The sequence below is a fragment of the Euprymna scolopes genome, chromosome 12 (genome assembly GCF_053919585.1).
Source record: "Euprymna scolopes isolate OS-2025 chromosome 12, ASM5391958v1, whole genome shotgun sequence".
In the NCBI taxonomy this organism is placed as follows: domain Eukaryota; kingdom Metazoa; phylum Mollusca; class Cephalopoda; order Sepiida; family Sepiolidae; genus Euprymna; species Euprymna scolopes.
In genome coordinates, this window is record NC_136493.1 from 55,872,109 (window position 1) to 55,891,933 (window position 19,825).

At 33.3% G+C, this 19,825-nt stretch overlaps 1 protein-coding gene across 1 annotated transcript in view; it reads left to right on the forward strand.

Annotated features, from left to right (window-relative positions):
- Window positions 1-19,825, forward strand: part of LOC145291296 (1-deoxyxylulose-5-phosphate synthase YajO-like) — a 56,447-nt gene that overhangs the window by 28,534 nt on the left and 8,088 nt on the right. The window contains exons 4-7 of the mRNA XM_080136974.1: window positions 3,728-3,901; window positions 9,695-9,792; window positions 15,980-16,161; window positions 16,631-16,770. Of these exons, the coding sequence (XP_079993100.1) occupies window positions 3,728-3,901; window positions 9,695-9,792; window positions 15,980-16,161; window positions 16,631-16,770 (594 nt within the window). The remainder of the gene's footprint in view (window positions 1-3,727; window positions 3,902-9,694; window positions 9,793-15,979; window positions 16,162-16,630; window positions 16,771-19,825) is intronic.

Here is a 19,825-nt window from a genome sequence, read left to right on the forward strand (position 1 = left end):
TTTCCATGGAAGGTGCTCATCTGAGCTCCATTCTCTGGTCCCCCACTCGCCAATCTTTCTCAAAAAACACCCGACTAGCTGAAACCACCGTCAATAATTTTCCCCACTCCCTATCTGTGACTAAATGAAAACGTAGATACCATGAACAAAGCTTTTTTCTTAGAACTGCACGCCTGTGGAACTCTGTTCCGCTTGCCTGTTTCCCTCCTGACTTCAACCTGGATGTCTTCAAGTCCAACACAAACAAATTCCTGATGAACCGCCCCCCCCCTAAGTAATGACACCTTACCAATTCTCCAATACTATTGCTACACTATCCCTTTGATTACTGTACACATAATAACCCTTATCCCTGAGTGGCTATTGGGCCTTGATATGTGGTGATCTCCATGTAAAAAAAAACAAAAAAAACATGCTCTCCTTCCATCAGCTATGACCAGGTAGAAGCCTTAAGCAATTCATAATTGCATTAGTGCTGACCACGCTGAGGATTGAACCTTCAACTCCATCTTCAGAAGAGTATCACTTAGAACTGAATTTTACCTAGTACTTTATCGGTTACACCAAAGGGTATTTTTTGTTTCTTTATTTTTCAACGTGTAATCAGGTTTTTCATAGACTCTATGCAAACTAAGCTCCACTGGTGTAGCTGCATGCACAGCATAAAAAGGAATATTTGATATTTTAACTTTATAATTTTAACTGACTGTTTGGAATATATCCTTACCTTAGCATGCAACAACCTTTGTTCATATTGCAGAAAAGCATTACAGAGACATTTTTGGATGACAATAACATTGAATTTATTAACAGGTTGTTGTGAATGAACATAAAGGGTAGAAAGATGTGTAATAAATGATTACATAAGAAAATAATTGAAATGATTTCCAAACAGTAGAATTAATTCTTTTACAATAAGAAAATGCGTTCAAATGGTAAGAGATTAGAACACTGAATAAATGCGAATAATATGTAAATATTACATGGAATTTTGATGGTCATAACACATTCTGAAGAATAGTGTACAATGTGTTGCTTGATTCTTTGATCAGAGTCTGATGACTCTGTCAGAATCATAACCTAATAGGGAAGGCTTGTTAGCATTTAAGAAGCTGAGTGGCAGATGGATGTCTGCACTTTGAAAGTCATGCTGGTGAAAGGGGAGGAGTCTCTTTTGAATTTTCCACCACTGAGGTAGAACAAAGATACAAATTCTCATGCTAGAAGCACCCTCTCATGTTAAAACTGGAAACATATCAGTGCTTGTCCAGAATTCCCACTATATTTAAAATAAAATAAAAATCTGCATCGATATACATACCCATGATGGAAAGAATCACGTAAATTGATCAAGTAGTTTTATTTTTATAAAAGAAAATCATTTTCAAGAGAATTTGAGTTTTTCAAATGTTCTCATGTTAAGAATCACTCGTGAAAGTTTGAATTATTTGGGGTTATTTCCCTTGTTTTCAAGATGGTGTCACAATATTGTTGCTTTTCATTTAGTCACAAAATATTATTTTTTTTATTTAAAAATAAAAATATTTGATCAATTAACATGATTTTTTGGAATACAATATTATCTTTCCATCACGGGTACATACATCACACAGATTTTCTTGTGTTTTGGTTTTTAATATAGGGGAACTTCTGGACAAGCACCATATATCTCAAGGGAGATAACTCTAGCTCAACAAGTATTTGTTTTTAGGATAGGGTAGGCCGGGGTAATTTGGATCACCGGGGTAATTTGAGTCACTAGGAAAAACACTGATTTTCTCCTAAACTGTTCAATTTGACATCACCGTGCCGCCATTATGGATAGAATCAGCCATTTTTCTGATGAAATCAGTCATTTTCTGATGAAATCAGCAGAATAGTTGCAAGTTGAGCTGCAAGGAAGTGTTGTTGCTCAGGTAAGTCAATTTTAAGCAAATTATTAAACCTTTTATCAAATTGCCAGGAAAACCATTAAGATGGGTAGGGAAAACAAATTTGCAATTAGAAATGATAAGAAAGCTTGGCTTAATAAGAAAATTAAGTGCCTGATAATTTTATTAGTCAAAAATTATAAATAAATTTACCGGGGTAATTTGGGTCACCTTTCTTTCTACTGACACCTACATGTGGGAAAGCGATGCACACTGTGTTTGGTATGTGGTTCTGCGTCTGGAATATATCTTCCTCCTTTGGTAGTTTACAAAGGACTGAACATGTATGGGTCTTGGTGTGAAAATGGTCCAGAAGGTACACAGTACAGTCACTCACAAAGCGGTTGGATGTCGGACACCATATTTGAGAACTCGTTCGTTCCCTTTGTAGCAAATCTGGAAAAGCCAGTTATTTTGTTATTTGATGGTCATGGATCACACTTAACCTACATTACTGTTAAGTGTGCCATGGACAACTTAATAATTATAATTTGTATTCCACCTAGTACCAGCCATGCACTACAGCCCCTTGATGTTGGTGTCTTCTTTCCATTGAAAAACCACTGGTGGAAAATCTTGTTGCGATTTTACCGAGAAAGTCGAATGCAGTCAGTAGAAAAGGGTTCTTTTCCATCGCTGCTGAAACAACTGTGGGAACAAATATCGTCTGTTCACTTAGTAAATGGTTTCAGAAAGGCCGGTCTTTGGCCTTTTAATGCAACAGCTGTCACTGTTGAGAAATGTGTCACCAAAGTCGAGGATACTATCGAAACTGAAACAGGTCCAGGCACTCCCAGAATGGCTCTAAGACGAGAAATCATCAATGTCATTGCCCCACCACCATCAGAAGAGACCACAAAAGCATTGGAGAATGCAAAGAAAAAGTGAAGACGAGTACAGGCCAAAGATGGCGAAGTACTTACAACCCCAGCTGTGCTGCAGCGTTTAAAGGATGAAGCAGATGTAAGAGTCTCCAAACAGAAAGCAAAGAAAGAAAAGTCAAGAAGAGATTTGTTAAAGGAAATGGAAGAGGAAGATGGTGACGAAGAAATTGAAAGTGAGGTTGACGAAGACAGTACCGCTTGTGTTGTTTGTGGTCAACTTTGGAGAATGTACACAAAAAAAGGACAATGGCTGATTTGTGACTTGTGCGATCAGCATGTTTGCCCAAAATGTGCACCATGTGACATTGACTATGATGATGATTTTTACTGTAAAAAGTGTATTGATTAAGTTAATATTTCAATAAAACATCATTCACTGTTTATTCTTTCATGCTTTCATAGTATAATGTCGTATAGCAAGAGGTATTTCTTTTTTCTTGAGTTATTATTTATTCACCCAAATTACCCCGGACAATGGTTTAAATCTACCACTGAAATAGAGCATATTGCAAGTGCTAAAAATCAATATAGAGTATAAAAAATATTACTGGTATTTTAACATTAGAACACTAGAACCCTACTTGCATAGTTCAAACCCTTTCTTTCCCATAAATGCATAGAAATTTGAAAATAATGTCCTTCGAAGTTTAAATTACCAGAAATTTGACCCAAATTACCCCGGCGTACCTTAGCTCAGTACATAAGTTTTATGCTTTTTCTTTTGACATTTAATGTATAATCATGGCTTTCATATCTCCAAACATTTATATCAAACTAGATGTCATTTGGTCTGTCACATTTTAGTCTGAAATAAGATTTTCACTGCTAAACAAGAAAACTGAATGAACATTTTAAAGAACTTTTTTTTGTTTTTAATTCAGTGCTTATTCATTCTTTTTTTCTTTTTTGTAGACTCACTGTTGGGATGCTGGCACTCCAATCAAGGAGACTTTACTTACTCTCCATGATTTACAAAGAGCTGGCAAAATCCATTACGTTGGCTTGAGTAATGTCTGTGGTTGGCAGATCCAGAAAATCGTAGATGTGGCTAAAGACATTGGAATGCTTCCGATTGCAACCTTACAAGTGTGTTCCGTTTTGATTTCTTAGTTGACTTTTCATAAAATGTTATGATTTAAAAAACCATTTTGTTACATTATCCTCCTGATTCAGGAATTTTTTTTTATCACTAACAGTAAAATTGTGTAAAATAAACTCATGCTTGGTATCTTTTTAAATGCTTGCCCACAGTGGTCCACAAAGAGAAAAGAATTTTTGTTTTGGAATCTGTCGAGCCAAGTAAACACAGCTAAAAGCAACCAATTTAGAGGAAGTTCAACTTTCAATTTAGGTTGAATATTGCCTACATATTGCTAGCAACAGAAAAAAAAAAGATTGGGGCTGAAGATTTTAGGCTCCATCGCTTATTTTTCATTTATTTTGTTTGTGTCAGACTTCCTAGCTTCCTACTCTTCCCTATCTTGTGTGATATCACAATCTCTAGTTATTATTAACAAAGGTTAAGTGGTTGACTTTTACATACATCCTGCCTAACAACATTCTTTCGGTGAACAGTAATCTTCAAATGATTACTAGTATTTAAGTATTTTTTTATTTTATTTAATATTTTTGTTTCATATAATTTAGAACTATTTTAAGTGTTTGCATACATAAATTTGTTCAACTTTGACTATTAGTTTATTTGGATTTCATGAAATTTCATTTTCTCTTAAATTCAGTTCTTTCAAATTTGTTTTATTTCCTGTCATAATTTTTTATAATTCAATTTCACTTAATATTTTTTGTAGTTAAGATCACCAAATTTTCTAAAATTTATCATTATCATAAGAATTGCAAGACCTATCCATACATAAATATATTAATTTTCCATTTAGGACTTGTTAGAACAACTCAATGTAAACAGTTAATAAAAGTCCATAATGTTTATGAACATTCCAAGCAAAGAAATGGCTTTGTTTGTGAAAAAAGTTAAGCAGACATGTTTATTTTAGCTGTTGCCATTTGAGATTGCATGTAGTAATGTTCAAGTTCTTAATATGCAACATTTTGCATTTGCATGTTTATTTTTTTATATATATATTTTAATAATTTTTATTTTATGTCTTCATTTCAACTTGCTCTTTGTTTTTAATAATTATATTTCAAATTGCAGAAAGCTTGGTTAGTTTCTAACTTGCTGTTGCATATTTCTTCCATGTTACATTTATTATTGTAAGATGTTAAATTGGCTGTAACACTTTGACTGTAATAGTCATCAAAATCTAAATCTCTTTTCTATCATTAGTTGGTAGACATAAGTCTTTTCACCTTTACTTTCCACAATCCTAGGTATGCATTCTAACACGATGAATTTCAAGCTGCATCATATGCCAAAATTCATGCTTATTCATATTACTTGATTACAACTCATTTGCGTATTGGCTTCATTACAATGTCCTAAGTCTATTCACTGTCGTCATCAACACATTTCCAAAAAAATAGTGCTTTACTAAAACAACGATTGCTAATTTCAAAAACTCGCTATTTTCATCACATCAATCCCACCCCTGATCTCTTGATCACATAGAGAATATGATGGCTGATGCGTCCTAGTCTGTGCACTTCTGAGCAGCATCAGGAGAGGTTCTTCGTTAATCGAGACATCGATGATAGAACTTTCTACATTGTCATCAGCAGTATCATGCAAGAGGCTTTGTATATCTCCCAAGTTGGACTATTCAGCCCTACAATAGGCCGCAAGTTCTTCGTGTCATAAGGTCCTATCAACTCTTACAATTTGTACAGCATGAACGTTAGTTGCACAAGCCATTCAAAAATGAGTTGTGCATCTTCTTCCAGGAGTTTTTATCTATACTTCAGTGGAGAAGGGCACTCGCTGGCTCTTAATCACATCTAACGAGAGCACCACATCAATACCACATATTCGTACACTAGTTATGAATTGCAATAGACAGTGCAGTAGAATGTGACACACCCTAGACATTACATTATGCCAATTGACAATGTCTGATGCAAAGCAGTGTTTCTTCGTTAAAATAATTTTTATACTCTAATATAATTTTTATACTATAATATTTCCAGCAGGTACAAATGCACATCAGTAATTGTCTAATATTTCATATTTTTGTGAGCTGTCAGAACTCTTTGCTGGTAAATGCTGTATCGTTATCCAGAAACAATTCCATGGGTGGGCCTCAATTAAGAAAGATCAATTCTATCTGATGCACAACGCTGACTGAATTCTGTTGATGCAACTATCGCCAAATGGCACATCATAATAGACCACAATCAGTCAGCGTTAGAAAAGTGATTTCTATTGTAATGTCTATAGCAACTCTCTCCCAGTTATTCTTTACCTTCAAACGTCCCTTAATCCACCGGACTGGTGGTGGATCAATTGACTGAAATGTTCTGCATTGTATCACAACACTTTGTTCTGCTGCTTTTGTGACAGTGGAATCAATTTGTTGTGTAAAGTAAAACACTATCCTAATTCCAGAATGTCCACTTTGGTTATGAACTACTCCATGCTCAATGCCGCAGCAGTCACTGTACAGACTCTATTGTTGCTTTTATGCCTTGCAACTCCTTTTGAGTTAATGAGTTAACTTTGTTAGCACTAGACCTCACCAGCAATACATGGACTGTCAGCTTTTACTCACAAACTAATTCCATGAATGTTTCCAGTTAGCACCATATGAGGATTTCATTTGCAGCATCAATCCTTCATCTTTGACTTTTTTTTCCTGGACAATTCTTTAATAGATACCCTGTTTTGCCATATCAATGACGGTATATTATCAGGCATATATTAGTGTGTTGTGTGCCACTCTGACTTGGTGTCTGGCCAAATGATTAGGTCCACTACACCTGAAGCACTCCTTGGTAGGCATTAGATACATTGGCAGCGTTGTTCCAGATTAGAGGGCAGCAGATATACATTCCTTTTTAGAAGCTTCTCTTCAATTAGTACAGCCCTGACTCTGTCTAATAACTCCTCCAAAGTTGGAGCTTCCATTATGACTGAAGATCAGAGGAGGCGTCTAATGTGACAGTATGTTCACGAATGCACTTCGAATCCAGCATATCAGAGGTATTTCCCCTACTAGTACCACTGAATGTTGTAAATCTGTTAAGAACTCAATGGTTTCTTCTGGATGAAGATAGTGCTTAGTAAAGTGGTCCAGAGTTAAAAAAAGGGGTTCGTTCCATAAGTTTTTATGAGTTTGCTTTATCTCTTCAACATCCTCCTGCTGTTCTTTAAATAGTTGGCAGTACATTTCTCTTACAGCACCTTTAAAGTAGTTGTAGGACTTGCTCAAGTTTGTCTCACAAAATTCACAATTTAATTCCAGGTTTTCCAGCCATTCTATGATTGACATGTCTATTGACAAACCACTCATTAGTCACAAATCTATTTGCTTGTTTGCCATATTCGTCGAAATAGTTTGTAAGATGTTAATATTCTTCAGGTTGATATGCCGTTAAATCGGTCGTAACACTTTGACTATAATGGTCATAAAAATCCAAGTCTTTTTTTTCTATCACTAGTTGGCAGACACAAAAACCTTTTTACCTTTACTTCTTTATACGATTCTCAGCGTGAATTCCTCTGAACAGAATTTAAAAATTAACGCTTATTTATATTACTCACTTTCAACTCATTTGCATATTAAATTCACCATTGTAGCATCCTAAGTCTATTCTCTTCATACACATATTTCTAAAAAGTAATGCTTTACTGTACAATAATTACTAATTTCTCACTATTTTAATCACAATTATATTCAAATAAAATTATATATAGTTATGTATTGATGTTTACACGTCGGCATCTAAAATAAAATGATTAAACTTGTTTGTGCACACATCATTTGCACATACACTATTCTGAATAAAAACATAATTATATTTTGAACCAATCGGAAAATTCTGAATTTATTTGAAATGCTCTTTCTGGGAACCACTTTAATCCCTTAAAGACAGATTTTTCTTCAATATACTAGTTGAGTTGAAATCCATGGACTGATATCCTTGGCACGCCTGCATTGGGCTTCAAGATATCTGGAATGTTAACTCGCGTATACTCACACTTACAAAGTGCAACACACTCTCACGCACACTCTCTCTCTCTCTCTCTCTCTCTCTCTCTCTCTCTCTCTCTCTCTCTCTCTCTCTCCTTGAATTCTTTTGTTCTCGTCTGCTCAATCTAAACCTAACTTTACACTGAAATATTCCAAACATTTTTTACTGAACTCTTTCTAATAAGAAATCAAATAAACAGATTCTTAATAATTTTTAATGAAATATAATTTGTGTAAATGAGCAGAGAAGTTTCAATCCCGATTTCCTAACCAATGTAATGCATGACTCTTAATTAATCAATTAAGACTTCTTTGATCTCAACTAATGAATCCCCCTTGTTTTTATAAGACCTTTAAAAGTATTCAAAAACATTCTATGTTTTTTCTATGGCTGTAAACTTCCATTTTAAACATCTATATAAAATATCTCTTTTGTGAATATATGCCTTCTGAACTCATTTTTTGTTTATAGTATGTCTCTGTTTTCTCATATCTAATTGTAAACCCTAAAAAAACTTTTTCAATTAAAATATTTCTCTGAAATCGGCTCATTTCAAAAATACATTGCCCAAATAAATAACCCCTAAAACTGGTGAGGGAAATTCCCTAAAGTTATTCATGGCAGGCCTTATACACATATGTTCATGCAATATTTTTTGTATTTAAAAATATATATATATATTTGTTGAATTTATTTTTATTTCAATAATCACACACTTATAGAAATAATGATTTTAAAAATGTTTAATAAATTTATTATTTTATAATTTTGTTAATCAAAAATTTAAATCGTGCATAGGCGATCTGATGCAATATTTTTGAAGTATAATGGAACAGTGATTTAATTGCTGCCCACATCAGCAATATTTGGCACAAGGCCTAGAAGTAGGGATCTAAAGCAAGCTTCCCTAAAGGAGGGGCACTCTTGCAATTGCAAAAATTGCCTGAGTAAACCCATCGGCATTCCCAGGTCGGGACACCTCAGGCGACAAGCAATAAACTTGCCCCACCCGAAAGCCGGGTGGCAAGGCCTGAGAGGGTGGACCTCCTGGGTGATACCCAGGCGGTGTACTTCAGTTCGACAGGTGCTGGGCTGGTTCCCTGCCCCTCACCTGTCGGGCTGAGTGTCAAGAACGGATCCTTGACGTGTACTACTACCCTGTCTCCCTACAGCTAAAGTCGCTAGGAGATACATCCTATCATAAAGAAGTATAATGATAATAAGAAGTATAATGGGGTATGATCCCGCACAGTCGGGAGATTCTATTTATAAAACATGCTGCTAGGAACTGACGAATCGAATTAATTCATGTTCTGCTACCAACCAATCAGAAACCAGAATTGCTCCATAAATATTAAACCTTTCTGTAGCAACTTCGCATATGTTTTCTTGTCAACACGGGAAGAATCTTTTGCTCTGTGGATTCCAACTCGAGTTCTGTCTACTGCAAACCAGTCACCTCCAGGATTTGTTTAGAACAAATAACCATCAGAAACTGTTCTGTCTACTGCAAACCAATCACCTCCAGAACTTGTGTAGAACAACTAATCATTGGAAACTGTTCTGAACCTAAACATGGCTTACACTTTTAAAGCTTGTGAAGGTCAAATCAGTGGGTACATAGCATATATGTATGCATAAGTACATATATGCATAGTCTATAATTTTGGTTCTGTCTTATGTCCAGGCTGAGAAAACTTAATCTGGCCCACACATACATAAAGGTTACCCATGCATGATGTAAATTATTTTTTAATTTTTTAATTTATGCAGCAACAATACAGTTTGATGGAGAGACACTCAGAGTTTGAAGAATTTCAAGTTTGCATTAATGATGGAATTGGTGTTTTACCATGGAGTCCTTTGAAAGGGTAAGTCTGTTGCAGAGAGGGATTTAGATTCACACAAAAAAAGGGCTAGTTGCAATAATTTGGAATAATTACTATTGAAAAAAAAAGATTTGAATTTTTTTCTTTTTTTTTTAATTTGACTTTTCCAGTATTTCTGGACTTTCACTGAGTTCTGGATCACATTTTTTTCTTGTGCAATTAAAAATACGTACTTATGACTTTTTTTTCTATGAAACGGTTATCGTGAGACAAAATATTTGTCACAAGGGTAGATTTAGGTTAACAAATTATCTTCTAAAAGAAACCTTAAATTAAAAAATAAATATGGATCAGCAAAAACATTAAAAATTTACAATACACTTGATTATTTAAAATAAGATTCTAAATTCAAATAAGTAATAAAACTTCATTTGGTTATCTTTAATAGTAAATAAATAAAATAAAAATATGTTTAACATTTCTAATGCTTATAAATGTATATAATTCTGAGTTTAAATATGAAAGAACATCTTAGTTTTAGTTAAACCATTTTCTGTTACTGCCTTCTGACAAGTGTTTCACCCATAGAAAATCATAAGAGCCTGACTAGTATCAGATGGGTGATCATATGGAAATACTAGGCACTGTATGCATTGCATTGGAACATAGAAATTTCCAGCTTAGTATTTGAGAGCGCATATCAACCATTGGGAGAGGTATGTATCTAGGAGAAGAGGAACTCTGATGTAAAAACCTGAGGTTTACTGTCTGCTCTCAATCATTTTCACTGACTGAGTTTATCATTATGCTCCATAAAAATAGGGATAGCTTGGATTAAATAAAGGGTTCTGTTTGAAACTTTACCGAAGTCTTCACCACTATAAACAAATAATCTGTGTGGATTGAATTTCAGACAACTTAGTTGTGTGAACCTCATATGTTGATATGAACAGGCGAGTTTATATATATATATATATATATATATATATATATATATATATATATGGTTTAATATTTATATAAATTAAGAATTTTAGATATATTCTTAACTTATATAAATAACTAATTAGCTAGTATATTATATAGTACTAGCAGGACCCGTTGCCCGGTGGAAGCCCCCCCACCCCAGCAAAAAAGTAAACTACGGTTGATTTTGGTAGCCACTGCTGTCCCTGAACAATTGCAGACACTAGTGGCCGTGGCTGAAATGAAATAATTTGGCTTCACTGGCAATTAGTGCTGTTTTGGGGCGATAGCATGCAGGTACTGTTTGAATTTTAAAAAAGCAATTAAGGGAATGCGTAAATCAGTAAGAATTAATAAAACTACGAAAAATGGTCCATTAAAATAATAATGGAAAGTAAAAACAGAAGATTTAGAGGTTAGGGATTCTCACTGTATATGAACTGTTTAGAGTGATCGAAATCAGTGATAGCAGTCCTTGGTGTTTCCGTTTGTTGTTCAAGTCTTCCTCTTTTCAACTCTTCCACCAATAGTGGTAAAGTAAATTCCAGTTTTACGCCATCTTGTAAAACAAAACAATTACAACTTTTTTCATTTCACTTCTTTGGTTATTGTTATGTTAAGAATGGCATTTGGAATAGATATCTCAAGCTCCCCAGGTGGAGAACAGCGTTCAGAATAGACACCCCTAACATCCCCATGTAAAGAAAGGCTTTTAGAATAGACAACCCCCTTTTTATTGGAAAAAAAAATTCCTCCAAATTAAACCATGATAATCGGTGTCAATATACCCATCCGCAAATGCTAAAAAAAAAAAAAGAAAAAAAAGAAAAAAAGTGGGGTGGCAGTGTCGGTAGGAGAGAAGTAGATTTGTTTATTGCCTGTATGTACAAACCTGGCAGCCAGTGAATTACAGTATATAATACAGGTCTTTATATATATATATATATATATATATATATATATATATATATATATATATATATATATATATATATATATATATTATTTTAATTGGAATTCATTATTGAGATGAGTATTATTTATTAATTTATTTATTGCGGACTATTATCCTCATCTATTAGTTGTTGTTTCACAACGTTTCGACCAACTATTCATTTGGCCTTTGTCAGATGAGGATAATAGTCTGCAATAAATAAATAATACTCATCTCAATAATGAATTCCAATTAAAATAATATATATACCATTTGGTTTGGACCTGACCATGGAGATTCAAAATTAATAAATGTAGATTTATAAGACTGAAAAATCCAACCTTGATCGCCCTTTGAGACTCGTGGCGCAGTGGATAGATGTTGAATTTCTACAGTTCCAAGTGAGCATTGTCTGAAGATAGCAGTTTCAATCCTACCCAAAGCCAGCCAGAGACTTACTTAGCTAAAACGTGGTGAGACGACAACAACTATGGAAGGCAGTAATTGCTGAGGATGCAGTTAGGAGATTCTGAGTTCCTGTCCCATAGCGGTTACCACCTGATGAAGGTCAGAGGAATAGTTGGCCGAAACATTGTGAAACAACTACAAAAAATATGAGGTCTTTATATATTTAAGTACTTGTCTCTGCCAAATTTGAATGAGATTTTCTTAATCAGCATAGTCAAAAATCTATAAAAGTAGTCATTTTATGGCTATGGTGGACTTATTGTTAAAATTTACCCCCCCAAAAAAAAAAATTAATGTGTGTGCAATATCGAGAATCAGTCCGAAAAAGGAATTTAAGTAAAATACTCCACCGAATTCAGTTCCCTATGTAATGAAATTTATTTTAAAAATGTAGTGCTGGTAATCGATGTAAACAATCGGTAATTGTGACTAAAACCAGACCCTACCTTTCAAACACGCGTGTCGGTCTGTCTGTCAATTGAGGTATGGAAAAAAAAATGGAAAATATCTAAACAGTTTGACGAAATAGATAAGATATCAACTTAACTAAACAGTTATTTGAAAAGATATGTGATAAAAAACTAAAAAATAAGTTGCTAAAGGAAGGTTACATATTTCTATATATTTTTTATCATAATGGTGGTAAAAAAGAAAATAAACATATTTAAGTTAAGAAATAGTTTAACGGTTTTACGATGGGAAGAATAAGTACAGCGAGATACAAAATAAATGTTTGCTGTTTTGTCTTTGAGAGAGAAAAAAATAAATAAGCGAGCAATTTACTCATAGGGCAAAAGTAGGTATCATTGTGACACCATATTTAAATGATACATTAGCATCCATTTAGTATGCTAATACCATTATTCTGGAATGTAGGAATGGCCAGAGCTCATCTAATCAGAAGGAGCAGAATTAATCAGGTGAGCCTTCATTATTTTTTTTTGTAATGGAAAAGGAAAAGATTATGGTATGTTAATGAGTTTACAATCTACAATCAAGTTACAAAGAGTGCAACCCCATATCTGTTCAGTGCAACCCCATATCTGTCCCGGTGATTACTGAGAGCGGTAAGAGGACTTGTTATTTAGAGAGAAAAATAGGAACTATGTCCTCTGAAGATGTTTTTGATGGTGATGATGTTGCTCCTAGGATGGAATGTAGGATGTTATAACAACCAAATGTGTCTAGAATGTATTTAAAGTTACATAAGATAGTGGCTAATAGTCTAGACATAAATTTATATGTGGCATATTTTGTTGCAAATCTACGGTACTTTGGTCCAGAGGGGAATTAATGCAATCAAAATATTATATAGGAGATTAATCTGAAAAATAAATATGCTTAATGTTTACTGAACAAGGCTGTTTGTAAAGGTTTTAAGCTAATCAAAATAAAATGCATATCAAGATCTTTTACAATTATTTCAAAGTTTTTAATTTATTTTTTTTGGTTCTTCTTTAGAATTTGACTTTAAAAAGAAAAGCAAAAATACAGAAAAATCTTTTATGTACATACCCGTCACAGAATAGAGATGTCATATTCCAAAATTCATGTAAATTGATCAAGTAACTTTCTCTTGACTAAGAAAAAACAAATTTTATGAAGTGCGACTGGCTCTAGTTTAAATTCAAAGGTAACAACTCCATTTGATTACAAAGATTTTGTTTGTATTCAAAATGATTTTAAATTTTTAATTACTTAAAATCAAAAATTTTTATTTTTATGGTTAAAAATGAAATACTTGATCAATTTTAATGATTTTTGAAATATGACTTCTGTTTCTATGATGAGTACATACATAAAAGATTTTCCTTTTTTTTTTTATAAGAAAATCTGAATATTCGAAATACTTTTCATTGGAAAAATCGATAAAATGTTCAAACATTGGCAGATTATTTATGAGATGTTAAGCTGACAATTAATATAAAATCATTCGCAGATTTTATCAAGGAAACATGACAAAAACAAATTTTGTAGAAATATAAATTCTAAAATTAAATTCAAAACTTTGAAACAATTGTAAGTTTTTTTTTTCAATTATTCATCCCAAACAATGCATATTGCTATTGATTAAAATAAAAAAAATTTCCAATTTTGTATTTGAACATAGATAATGTTAAAAAATATATGTATGTATTACTAGCACATACATCTTGGCAATATTCGTACCACTGAATAGCAGTTTTTAGTGTAATACCCTTGCCATTTGCCGAACATGTGACAGGAATTTCTCTAATAAAGTCCAATATTATCTGTAACACTATTGAAATTGACAGTTTAGCATTTTCAAAAGATGTACCAAATGTTTCAAAAAACAACCAAAAAAGGAAGTAATAAAAAACGGCAATAATCGCTTCCGTGTTTACAAAAAAAAAAATGGGGGATCGATTTACAAGAAAGTAAGCACCCCTTTCAAATGTTGAAATATTAATTTTTTTTTTTAATAATCTAGTATATTAGTGTCTATTCAATAATAATAATCTACTGAAAAAATTACAAGAAACCAAATCAAAACAAATTTAGTGGGGGTAACGCTCAAACAAGTCTGCCAAATAGTGAAATCGTTTACTGACGATAAGTGGAGATTTGTAATAATACAGCCTGGATGAGAAAACATGGAAAATATACAAAAATGAATAGTTATCCCTGTACAATCGTAAATAGCAATGGAAATATGAACATTAAAGGTTAGTACATTTATTGAAATAATTTGACTGTATAGCTTGTATACCATTTTTTGCCAATGACTCTAAATAATGGATAATTATGTATATGGCATGTAATGTGATGAGGCTATATCCAAAAACCAAAACGAAAAAAAAAAAAAATTCTAAAATTGTGAATGTATCATCGGTGAGAGGGACTATCTATGTGACTTTTGTCATTTTTGTTTTTATGCATATTTTATGCTGAAGACATTAAAAAAAAAAAAAAAAACTGTAATGGATGAGACTGGTTGCAGATCACCAAACAGTCAGACCTTCTTTTGATGCAACTCAGGCTTCAGGAATAGTTGTGGAGCTTCATCGGCTGGAACTTCATCGGCATCTAACCACTGAGTTCAGCATTGCCAGTTGTCGTAAAGAACCCACTTTTCATTGCCAGTCACAACCCAGTGGAGAAACGGGTCATTTTGTTCCATAAAAGAAAGGGAGATGACACTTTGTAACAGTGTTTCTTTTGGTTGTTGTTCAATTCGTGAAGCACCCATTAATCAAGTTTTTTTTTTGTCTTTCTAATCTCTCAAGTGGTTGGAAATCGTATATGCTATGTCTAATTCAGAAGTAAATTCTCAAGCAGTTGTGTGTTGATTAGCTTCAACTAAGGCTCTTAATTCATCATTGTCAACATCCAATGGCTGACCACTATGCTCACCATTTTCAAGACTCATTGCCACCAGAAATTTCCTAAACTACCATTGTGCTGTGTGTTCAGTAATGGCTTCTGGACCAAATGCTTCATTGATATCGCAAGCTGTTTCAGCTCTAGCTTGAATTAAGAAAATTGTGCAAATCCCCCCCCCATGTTGTATTTAACGTTCTGAAAAGACATAATTGTTTTAAAACTGTTGTAATTTAAACGATTCGATTTAAACGATTGTAATTTAAACGATTGTAATTTAAACGATTGGATAGAACAAAAAATTCTTTAAAATCATATATAAAGTAAAGGTATTAAAACAAAAACTTATTTGAAAATACATCATTTGAAATCAAAATTAAAAATTGCGCAAGAACTTTTTTGTCAATCTAATATATTCCTATATTGTTAGGATGTTTGAATAAATTGCCTTTATGTAAAAAGTATTAAACTTACAAAATGACTGAGTAACAAAATCTGAAAATAAAAACTTCTTTTCAGTGGTTTTCTGTCTGGAAAGTTTAAACGAAATCAAATGCCAGAAGCTGAAACAAGAATTGGTTTCACAGCTCTCGAAGAAAAAAAGAGAACTCTTTTATCACAACCTGCTTGGTCAGCATTAAATGCACAAGATTCTGCCTGGGAATTGTTAGATGCCATGAAAGAAATTGCATCAGCTCATGGTAAGGAGAAACTTTTTTTTCCCCTTTTAGCTTTAATATATTTTCTTATAATGGAGATTTAGTGAAGAATTTCTTGCCAAATGCATTGTAGACATTTTTTCTATTTCTCTAAACACTTGAAATGGTTTCATCTGCCAGTTTTTTAATTACTAAATTTTGTGATCAGACAGGAAGTGTACAGGAGTGGATTAACACATCTGATCATCTTAAATCTGTGAATTCAACCTCTGTATAGTGCCGTGAATTTTTATTTTCCCTTCAAACTCTAAAAAGCAGTTTCAGTTTTAAGATGTTAATTATATTTTTCAGAATGACATTTGAGTTAAACGAAACCTCCATTGCCATTTATCATGACTCTCTTGACATAGCTGCTATACAACCTATTCTGAATATAGAGGGACAGCATGTTCTGCTGATATATTTTGTGGGAACTGATTCTCTTAAGATATATATATTTTTTTTCTATTAGGAAAAACTGTGGCTCAAGTTGCAATACGTTGGTTAATTCAGAAGAAAATTGTTTCTTCTGTGATTTTTGGAGCTAAATCCTTGCAGCAATTGGATGATAATCTTGGCGCTTCTTCTGGTTGGGCACTGACTGAAATGCAGGTAAGCAACATTCACTTTTCTTCCTTTTACTTCTTTTTCCTTATTTTATTTATTTTATTTTATTATTTTTTTCATTTTTTTATGAAGTAAAACTTCAAATTCAGAATGCTTCAAACACTGTTCATTTTTATTAATTTACAATAAACTCGCCGTTCCAGCCTTTCATTGCCCAGGATTCATCAATGTTATTTTAGTATAACTTTTTTATAGTATATTTTTGCAGAAATAAAATTTAGTTTTTAATGTAAGGGAGATAAATCATTTTAAGCTTTCAAGATTAATCTCCCTTTTATTATTTGAGTATTATTTAAAAACTAGCTTGGATGCCCGGCGTTGCCCGGAATGTTTGGAGGTGCGTGTTGAGCAAAAAAAAAAAAAAGTGATGCTTTCGCCATTGTGTCCATCGCAAAAGAGGCTAGTCAATCGAAAAGAAAGGATGATTTTCAAAAATATCGGTGAAAAAAGCGACCCCCCTCCCTGTAGAAAAGTGTCCAGTTGAGGGTGAAGGAATTAATGTTTTTAGCCAATTTTTCGATATCTGTCATCCGAAGGGTCAAGTTTAAAAACGATACTGATCTCGTGAAAATCCATCACCTCTGTCGAAAGTTTTAGGCAGACTTACAAACATACATACATACATACATACATTTAGACAAACAGGTGAGATTTATATTAAAAACTAGAGGGGGTGCCCGGCGTTTCTCGGTGTTTTTGAGCAAAAAATTTTTTTTTTTAAAGTGCTACTAGGTATGCAGGTTCGAACCCTTACTGTGAAGGAGAAAAAACAATGTAAAAAAAATAATTGGTAATTCTTGGCACAAAGACGAAATAAAAAAATTTAAAAAGAAAAACATGGATCGAACTCTAAAACTTACGGTAATTAGTCGTCTTCGCTAACCGTTGGGCTAAAGTGGACAGTGAATTTATTGAGTTAGAAATTAAGTTAAGAATCATGGAGTCGGCACAGAAATGAAAATGACTTTTAAATCTGGCCTGGGGCCAGTTAAGCTTTCCATCATGGATTTGTTTCTCCAAGATCGTTTATAATGTGGGGGGAAAACCAGCTCCCCCTAAAAGTGGGAACTCTGGCAGTGTCCAAATGAATAGCAATTGTTTGATATGAAGGGTTTTCCCACATTGATCAAAGCTAGATGTCCCGGCCATGAAAGCTGAGGAGCGGTTGCCTTTGCTTCAATTTAGTTTCGCTTGATTTGTATGAAAAAGATGAACAAACACTCGAAAGGACAGAATAGCGTGAATTTTATAAAAGTCAATCAAAATAAATGTAGAGACGACGTCCGTTTGCAAATCGTAGATATTGTAATATAGGAACATATGAAAAGTTCTTGAAAATAGTAACCCTCTCAAGACCCCTCCCACCCGGAAAAAGCCTTTATTGAACGTACAAAAAATGTGTGCGGCCATTTTGCTTTATATATATATATATATATATATATATATATATATATATATATATATATAAAGATGGGCGCTGTTGTTACAATCTTCCCAATAGAAATAATTTTTTTTTTTTTTTTTTAACAAACTGAACTGAATCGCATTTTGTTATTCTAAATAACATGCTGGAAGAAAGAATAAGATTAAAAAAAAAAACTATTCAAAAGCGAATATTCTTGTCAAATATGATACTATTTAGGTTTCAATCTAAAATCCAATAAGATTGATATGTTAGATTAGGAAGACAGAAACTGACAAACTTTTATTCATATTCAGTTTACATTAATTTCGGATTAGTGTATGACGATGAAATTTTCTATTCAGAGTTAAATTTTATCAAATCTTGGTAAAACACTGACTTATTATTGTTTGCAATAATTATCGTATTTAAGGGTTAAATAATCCAAATAGATTGTCATAAAACACATTTTAAACCTTATCCATAAAATGTCTGACTTGGTGTGTTTATAAGTGGCTAACAGCTTTCTCACCTCATTTTAGATGGTGTGCCGTTGGTAGTCATGGGAGGGGGTGAAATTGAAGTTTTCACATTGTTAAAAATAGAACAGACACACAAGGAACAAAGAGATTGTCAGGTTTCAGTGATGGTATGCAGCTTCTAATTTCAACAGAAAAAGGGGTTCTTCTCTTTCCTTTTTCTGTGTAACATGACAAACATGGAAATGTTTTATTTCTTTTTTCGGTACTGCATCAATGAACATAAGAACCACAGTATTTTTCCACAATCTAATTTCCTCTGTCTGCTGGGGGTGGGGTGAGGGATATTGTTTGCTAGCAGGACCCGTGTACCGGTGTTGCCCAGTGGAAGTGTGACACAAAGACAGAATAGATACAGTAACCGTCAGAATAGTTATAAATAGCTATATTAAACATGTACTATTTAAATTTTGTGCTTCTACAGAATTTGAACCAATAACAAGCAATTTTTTTTTTCCTAATCAAAAGTGCACTTTATCTAGGGTTGAGGGCTCATACTAAAAATGACATTGAGCCTAACTGTGCCTTAGTGGGGTAGTTTTCAAAGCACCCCTTTTCCTTATTTAAACGGTGCATAAAATTTATAAATAGTTATATGGAAAATCATCAATTGAATGCTGATGAAAAAGACAAAGAAAACTCATAATCTTTAAGGGACACATAAATATAAACAACAAAAGTCAAATCGACAAACACCCAGACACAAAGCTGTTATTGTCGTTTGGAAGGAATATCAATTCAGAAACCTTTTTATAACATGGGGAGGGGAACATCAAAAAGCACAACTATAAGTGGCAATAAGGAAAGCAAACGGATGCAACTGAAAAAATTATATGAAAATTAATGGAATTGGTTTGTATAAAAATGTAGATGCAGATCAGTGTTTTTTTGTTTTTTTTTTGTTAGCAATCCTATATTCTTAGAAGCAGTCAAATGTTTTGTTGTTTATTTTTTGTGAGAGGGGAAACAAAATGGCATCGCATTGTTCTGGAAAGTGCTGTCTATCTGTTTGGAGATCGCATATTCCAATGTTTGTTAATTCCGACTAACAGCCAATCAGAAGTAACTGTAACTTGGCAAGGGAGAGGTCGGTATGTCA